Source organism: Buceros rhinoceros, unplaced genomic scaffold, assembly GCF_000710305.1.
Source record: "Buceros rhinoceros silvestris isolate BGI_N320 unplaced genomic scaffold, ASM71030v1 scaffold8297, whole genome shotgun sequence".
NCBI lineage: Eukaryota > Metazoa > Chordata > Aves > Bucerotiformes > Bucerotidae > Buceros > Buceros rhinoceros.
Window position 1 is genome coordinate 43021 of NW_010422704.1, and position 8431 is coordinate 51451.

At 37.6% G+C, this 8431-nt stretch overlaps 1 protein-coding gene across 1 annotated transcript in view; it reads left to right on the forward strand.

Annotated features, from left to right (window-relative positions):
- BDP1 (B double prime 1, subunit of RNA polymerase III transcription initiation factor IIIB) overlaps nucleotides 1-5197 on the forward strand; it is a gene marked incomplete at its 5' end in the record, with an annotated part of 44424 nt that extends 39227 nt beyond the window's left edge. The window contains 5 exon segments of the mRNA XM_010140140.1: nucleotides 927-1143; nucleotides 2066-2108; nucleotides 2952-3230; nucleotides 4535-4737; nucleotides 5069-5197. Coding sequence (XP_010138442.1) covers nucleotides 927-1143; nucleotides 2066-2108; nucleotides 2952-3230; nucleotides 4535-4737; nucleotides 5069-5197 — 871 coding nt within the window.
- Between the last annotated feature and the right edge of the window lie 3234 nt (nucleotides 5198-8431).

Sequence of the window (8431 nt, forward strand, 5' to 3'; positions counted from 1 at the left end):
AGACTTAAAATGAAAAGTAATTGAAATCTAAGTATCTTTGCATTTTTACAGTACTCTAACAGTTTTGTAAAGTAGCTGTTTATTAATTGTTCTTTCAAATTTTCAGTGTAGATGATGTTTGGGAGAACATCATTAACAGTGGACATAAATTCATGTATCATTCTGTTGGGTTTGTGTCATGTTCAAAAGACAGAGAGCTGAAAAAAAAACAAATGTATTACTCAGTAGAATAGTAGCTGGTTTGCAGTACTGCAATACAAAAAGGCTTTAGTTTCTTTTACAAGTACTCCTCAATGCAGTGTTGTTGGACTGAGTCTCCTGGTCAGTTTGGGAGGAAAAAACCCAACATCAAAGGAAAAAGACATTTTGAAGAATAGGAAGTGCTGCAGAGTTGTAAAAAAAAAAAAAAAATCTATTGCTGTATTAATGTAAGTCCTCAGATCATAAGTAGAGGTGTGATAAAATTTCACATCATTGTGGAGGACTTTGCCCTGTGACATCAGATGTTATTGTCATTCTTTTAGTTATTGAAAGGATAGGCCTTTGAGTGAATTTGGGCTACATGATAGAAGAATTCTAACTCCTGTGGAACTACTGATGATTGATAGACAGACTTGCTGCCAGGCGGAGTTAGGATACATCTTCTGTCTCACTGTTCCCTTCCTGCTTTACCCTATTTCCCTAGTCTCTGCTTCTTCCCTAGATGTCATGCGGCCTTTTGAGATCCTCCTGGGGGGTAGGGGGTGGAAGGGTGTGTGAGCATGGGGATGAAGATTCAACTGTGCATCTAAATAATACTTTTAGGCTTGACATTAAGCAAAAAAGAGTACCACCATATATCAATGTGTAGTTTCTATACAGTAATGTTATACAAAGTAAATATTATCATCTTAAATAGTCACAATAATGACTTCATGTATAAACAGCACTGGATCCTTGACAACTACAGCTGAAGAATTTGCCACACCTTTAAATAGCAATATGGAAACCAAACAACTAGAATGTGCATCAGTAGAGCCTGTTTCAGATTTGCAGACAACTCAAAAAAGGTCAGCTGCTTAACCTGAAGAGAATGATTTTCCTCCTGCCAAGAAAATTCTGTCTCCTATTGTAATGGAAGGTAGCTTGGAAACCACTTCTAAGGTGAGTTTATGATTTAGTGAGTTTTTATACATAGTGTAGATGCATAATGTAACAGAGCACTTTAATCATGTCTATTGTTTAATGGTGTCACTTGCTTAAAAATGCACTGTCTGTACATTTCCCTTAAAAGGAAAATCAACAGCCATAGATTGCTCTTTATTATGATCCCTACAACAGTTTATGGGCTGTTCATTTAGTATTATGTTTTTGAAGAATCTGTAGGCTCTCAGATTTTTTTTTTTTTTTTTTTTTTAATTAGGCATCCTAGTAGGCAGACTGGTAGTATATCTTACTTGGTTTTTTCACCACAGCCATTCTGACAATGGTGTTGCAGAAGTGGAAACTCCAGATGTATACTGCATGACTGGCAGACTGTCTGAATGGTGTTATGATTTCAAATGGTGACTGTTACATGACGAAGTTGATAACATATGTTCATACCATTTATTAACATAGTGGGTATTAGTTTGAAAGAACAATCTGCAAATGAAAACCGGCCACCGTGTTTCTAGCTTCCCTGTGTGCTTCTGGAATATGACCAAGCTTGTGACAGTGTGCCACTGGTGCACCATTGACTTTTTGTGAGCTGGCTAAGGTGGTGTGGTCTATCTGGGTGAGGGATTGGGTGATAATTCCCCACATCATTCAGAGAGCTTTTCTAGGAAGGACTGGATAACAAACCTTTTACTTCTTGACCTCTTATCCTGTCATCCTTGTCTTGAGTCATTTGTCCTAAGAACATCAGGAAAAGCCTGCTCAGGAAATGAGTTAAGTGATGAATGATACCATCCTGAAGATGTAGTCTTCTGTATCACTCCTGTCGTAGAACTGTACATGCATGATATGACTTTATCAATTTTCATTGTCTCTTCTCTATTGAGAGAAATAGAGAAATAACTTTTTTTTTCTTTTTTAAATACAGGGTTATTCAATTAAATCTACAAATGTGCCAATGATATCTTCTGGTAGGTAAATGTAAACTTGTAAAACTAAGTATAGTGAATGTAAATGCTTAATACTTCATGGTTTAATACTGGCTGTTGTGTTAAATAGTTCTGTCTGAGGCTATCTAATATAAAAGTAGAAACAAATTTTCTAACTAGCTGTTAATTTAATAACAGTTCTAAAAATGCTGCTGTAGCTAGTCTGTCTGTGATATTTGGGAGTTTTTTGGACTAAACATGATGTCTTCACATAAGCAAATATTTCCACCTGTTGGAGAGCATTAATAACCAAAAGTATTAACTAGTATTTTAACTGTACTCTGCCAAAATAGTTTATTTTTATTTTATTTTCTATTTGTCTTTAAAAAATAAATATGTGTAATATCACTGAAAGATTAATCTATCTCTGAGGAGTCAGAGGGAAAGCAGAATTGCTGAAAAGGAATCTTCAGTGATCTGAGCCTGTGAAAGGTTTGGCGAACTACTTTTTGGCCCTGAAAAAGACTTTACAGGGAAATTGTGTAGAACCTTATACAGCTAGATGACTTCAAGTTCTGTGGTGTGCTGTAAAGGTGTGTGTGGAGGGGCGTGCTGTAAAATCACACTTCCGTCAGCTTTAGCCTGTAACGTGTAAGATATTACAGACTTTAAAAGTAGACTGTGAACTTTTAATTCTTAGTGGTGGCTGAAAAAAAAAAAAAAAAAACAAAACAAAAACCCAAACCAAAATGACTGAACAAAAATGCAGCTCTTGGCTTGCACCATTATAAGAGGTCTTAGCATCACGTGCATCTTTTGGGCTGTTGTGTTATCACTAAAGTTAAGTAACTGAGGTCCTTGAATGACTCTCAGCGCCTTTTACAGGGAATCCTTTTGAAAAAACAGAGGCTTCAGCAAAGGAAAAAGTACTTACCTCTGCATTGGTGTCAGAGTCTGTGTCACCACCGGCTGAGAGAAGCCAGCCTGAGACTTCGGAGAACTTGGGGAATTCAGCTTCCAAACAGGAAGAAGAGGTGGTGGCTAGATTAACCTCTAACAGAAAAGCAGAAATAAGTGGACAAGGAAAGCAGGGAGATATGTGTGAATCTGGACAGTTGGAGCATTCTGGAAGCCCAGCATCATCTTCAAAAACTCCATTACTGAGGTATTTTATGCAATAATGTCTTGTCAGCCTTTTCTGTAAAAAGAACTTGTTTCCATATTGAGGTTTTTATATCCTTTTTCCACATAATATTCCAAGAAGAATAGCACCATTGTTTGTGACCTACGTGGCTAAGAGGTACAGTATTTGTCCGCTTCAGTAAATTAGAAAGGATCAAACTGTCTGCTTTGAAATTTGAATTACTGTATTCATTAAATGAGCAGATTGACCAAGGGACACTACTGACATATGGTATACCTCTTCAGACACTGACTTGTGAGGCTGACATCCGTTGGCTATGATACGGATTTAGGATAATTGTTGTTTTCCTTAGCCAAGTTTAGTGTTGCGACATGTATGCCCATCCACTTGTTTCGATTTTTGTCTTTCTGCCAATAAGATTTGTTACTGTTACAGTACTCAACACACTGGTTTTTTAGGACTAACTTAAGATGTGTCATTTCCCCAAAGGAGTTTCAGTCTTGACAGCTCAGAGGATAGTCCTCTTACCTATCCATCTGATTGTGGATTTTTTAAATATACCTTTCTATAATGTTTGAGTTCCTGTCCTCTATTGCTCTCACGATCATTGATTTTGGTTGTAGTGATGCACTGATCCTGTCATTTATTCACATTATGCGTGTGTCAATATCAAAACTGGTTATTTGTACCTGGGACATCCACAGCATTTGGGTAATGATGCATTAACATCAGAATTCTTGCCTGAAAATTAATTTTCTCAGTTGTAAACTCTTAACACAGTTAAGAGTTGATACTCTGAGTACCTCCCTCATCACTGTGACTTCCATAAGTTCATCAGTACTAGGTATGAGACTCTTAGTCGGCTGGAATTCTGAGGCAGATAGTCTTCTTTCTGGTGTTTAAGATAGCCTGCTGTGACCCCATCCTTGGCTATCAGGTTTCTTTTTTCTTTGACGTGAAGGCTGCTTTTTTTCAGTTTGTTTAGGAGTATGTCTCCATTCCCCTTGGAATCTCTTTCTGGAGGTCTGGTAGCTTGTAACAGGCTCTGGTTTTGAGGGAAATAGTAGGTTCCTGTTCTCAGTCAAAGAGTCTTGGTAACCCTTCAGAAGACTCTTGTGACAGTAATACACAAGCCATTCTCAGAATTACTTTGTTTTTTGCTTAGAATTTTCACAGATCTCAGAGGTGTGTGATTGTTTCCTGTGTAATGAATTAGACTCCTGTAATACAATTCTCATCTTCCTTTTATGGAGCACTCCTGTGATGTCCCTGTTTGTTTTTAACAGGAGTGGACGAAAACCACTGGGATTCTTATCTTTAATTTGCAAAAAGAGTAGTTCTGAATCTGCAGAAGATACCAAAGGGAATAAAGGGAAGATCCAAAAACCTCGGATAGTGACTCCAAAGCGAAATCTAAAAAAACCCACTCCATTCCCTGAGGGTGATATGGAATCTTGTTCCCTTCCTTCTACAAGCACATCATCATCCACGGAGTGTAAGAATGTACCTGCCAATGCTACAGTTATGGTACGTATTTACTTTTGGGGTTTTCTGCATTTTTGAGATGTAAAGACGTATGAATTGGTCGTTCCAGGAGTGGAATGAGGCCACGTTGTGTTCTGGTTTTGAATAAATCCTGACTTATACATGTCTAGGAAACTTATATGGGAATTTAGTGGGTTTTTTGCTCTGCACCTCTATCTACTTGTTTCCCATTTTCAGTAAACTCTGAATGTTTTGTCTAGATTTCCTACCTATAATGGAAGCTCAAGTGCGTATATATACACACATATACATATGCACTCCCGCACAGAAATGTATTAAGACCATTAAGAGCAGCCTTTTCTGTTTCTGTTAGGTTCCAAGTGACAAGTCATCTGGGAAGCCACCCCCGTGTGCTAAAGATCAAGAGAGGGAGGAAGAGCCAACCAAAATCTCTGAGTATTTTTTCAGTGACATCTTTATGGAAGTGGATGATTCAGAATAGCAAGCTGGCTTTATAAAAACCTAAGATCTGAGAGTATAATGCAAAAAAAAAAAAAAAAAAAAGAGTATTTTTTTACAGTTCTGATTTGTTCTCGTGTTCATTATGCCACACTTACTGTCAGCCAAGCTGTTGTTAATGAATTCCATAAAGATGAAACAGATTCCTTCTGAAGCGACCTGGACACTTTTAAAACATCAACATAATCTTCACCACTACATGGATGTTATTGGACCAGACCAGCAGCTGCTGGCTCATCGTTTTGCTTGTTTAGACACTGATAATGGGCGCATGCCTCTCTTCCAGAAAAGTGCAATGAAAAAAATGCTTAATCTTGTGACAAGTATCCCTTTGAATTTCAATGCTAAAGCTTGTGGTACTGGCTATACAAGTTCTTTACTTCTTTTTGTGAAGTATGTTTATGTTACTGCGTTAGGAGGAGGAATGAGCCTTTTACGTACAGTGTAATCTCTGTAGATCAGGAAATACTGGAAGTAGTGCAGGAAATACAAAGATACGTTCAGCTCTGCAGGTATTTTTATTAGCGTGTCCAAATCATGTATTTTTCTAAGAGTTTTTAATTACATGAATGTAAAGATTCTAACCTGAAAAGCCAAATGGGTTTGGTGAATTAAAAAATGTATTGAGAAAAAACCAGAAAAACACAATTTACTAGAAAACGCTACACTATTAATCTTTGCAACTGTCCTATTGGAGAGGAAGAGGTTAATGTTTCATAGGATAAATGCTCATTTCCTTCTAAATTTGAAAACAAGGGGATAGATACCATTTCTTTACCTTGGCTTTATGTATAGATATTTGTGTCTTTGCTGAATTCCTTGGTTTCCCTTCTGCTAAGTAACTCAAAGACATTGGATTTAAACCATGACTGTACAGTGGAGTTAATTTGAAGTTTTGCTGCTTTAAAGCAATTGAATCTGAATGGCTTTCCTCATGTTGCATGTCTCCTTGTAGTGTAACCTGCTATAAAATGCTGGTGTAGTTTAGATTTTAGTTTAGTTTTTTACTTGCCTCATCAAAAAGACTGTCTTGATGAGGTAACAAGGTTCACGCAATCTCAAAGTCAAGCAGTGACTGAAAGATTCAATATTTAATCTGAAACTTCTTACACAAAAATGATGTGTAAATTTAGTCTAAACTTTTCTTTTGTTGCTTAATACCAGCAGGTACTTCTGCAAAACAAATTATTTATTTTGAAACTGTAACTGATGTTTAAATAGTATTGTTATGCTCTTTAGAAACCCATCTTCAGCTTTGGACTGGAATAATCATCTACTGGCAAATATTTTTATATAAGTATCTAGTTAATTTTAAAATACTTGATGAACTTTGAGAATGTTGGCATTTTCAGAAGTTACTGGCCAGGCTTCTGAAGACATTTTTTGTCAATAATATTTCGCCAATAAGAAAAATACACAGAAAAGCTGCTATTACTGTGAACTGCTGCATTAGCAGACCTCTGTCAATCGAATGTTGCTAGCAGCACCAACAAGGTGATGGAAAAGGCAGTAACAGTCCAGTGTAAAGTAACATACTTGAAAGCACACTGGCACCCTTCTGCATTCCTCCAACCACAAAAAACCCACCACCAACAGCTTCTGTTCAGTCAGTATCTTGTGCTTTACCTAATCCATTTAACTTGAAATGTTTATCTAAATATTGTTGTACTGTAAACGTTATAGATTAATCTATACATAAGACTCCATGTATTGTATGTCTTGTAGATATTATTTTGTGTATGCAAGTGTTTAGTTTCTGAAAAGTGTGGCATGTTTAAATCACTTGCACTGATAGAGCCTAAAAATAGATTTGTAGGGAGTGGCTTTAAAATAATTGCTCTAAGTACTTTCTGAGGCAATAACCATTCAATAATAACATTTAGTTATGTACATTTTAGCTTCCATTCATATTACAAAGAAAAAATCACAACTGTTTCATTACTAATATTTAAGGTGCCTTATCTACCTGGTTAATTGGGGCTACACTTTCTTTTTCCCCCTGCAGTAAATCACATGCACTTTGTTAGAGGATTTTTTTTTTAAAGAACAAATTTAATTTGAATAGAGTTAAGACAACTTTGTGTTTTGCGTATGAAACTTTTGTGTTTTGAAGGATGCAAGAAAAGATTGGTGAAATCTCAGCGTGTGTTGGTTTAGCATTTTTACAAAGATGTGGCATAAGACTGCTTCACAGAGTCATCTGACACCCTGTATCATCGTGTATAAGCTTTCTGTTTGAAAGAAACTATTCTGTATGTAAATTATGTGAATAAATTATTTGATATTACCTGTGTTCCCATTCCTTCGAGTATCGGTTGTGGTTTTTAAATGTTTGTAGGTAAGTTGATGAAAGCATGGGCAAAATGAATGGCACAAGTTCTGGCTGCAGCTCTGTGATGCGTGCAGGCCTGGTTGTGTGGTGGTAACTTCAGCAGGGACTTTGTTGCTGTTCCTGTGGTTTTGTTTCTGTTTTAGAATAGAGCTTGACTTATTTGGTATCTGACTTCCCAGTGTTCTCTCTGCAAATACTATAGCCCTGTTTAAAAATAAAACAAAACTGGAATGCTGGGAAACAGCAAAACTTTCAAATGAGGGAGCAACTCGAGCAAAGACCTTAGGATTTAAAAAGATCAGCCGCTATTACTGTGGTCAATCTCAGCAGTTCTGTGGTTAATGACAAACCCTCACCTTTCTGAGAAGGGCTAGGGCTGTTCTGGGTTGCACAGGTATGTAATCCTGTTGGAAAGGTGAAGCGTACTCCTTTTCCAAGGGAGTTCTTCAGTGTTTGTTATCTCGTATGAGCAATAATGTGGTCTGCAGGACTAGGACAGTAATCATAGCCCTAGTACTCAGCACTGGTGAGGCCATACCTCTAATACCGTGTTCTGTTTTGAGCCCCTCACTTGAAGAAAGTGAGGTGCTGCAGTGTGTCCAGAGGAGAGCAACGAAGCTGTTGAAAGGTGTAGAGCACAAGGGTTATGAGGAGCAGCTGAGGGAGCTGGGGCTGTTTAGCCTGGAGAAAAGGAGGCTGAGGGGAGACCTTGTGCTCTGTGACTACCTGAAAGGAGGTAATAGAGAGGTAGCGGGCGGTCTCTTCTCCCACGTAATAGGAAGAGAGGAAACGACCTCAGGTTGCACCAGGGATGGTTTATGTTGGACATTAGGTTTAAAAAGGTTTGTGAAATCCTGGAACAGGCTGCCCGGGGCAGTGGTGGAG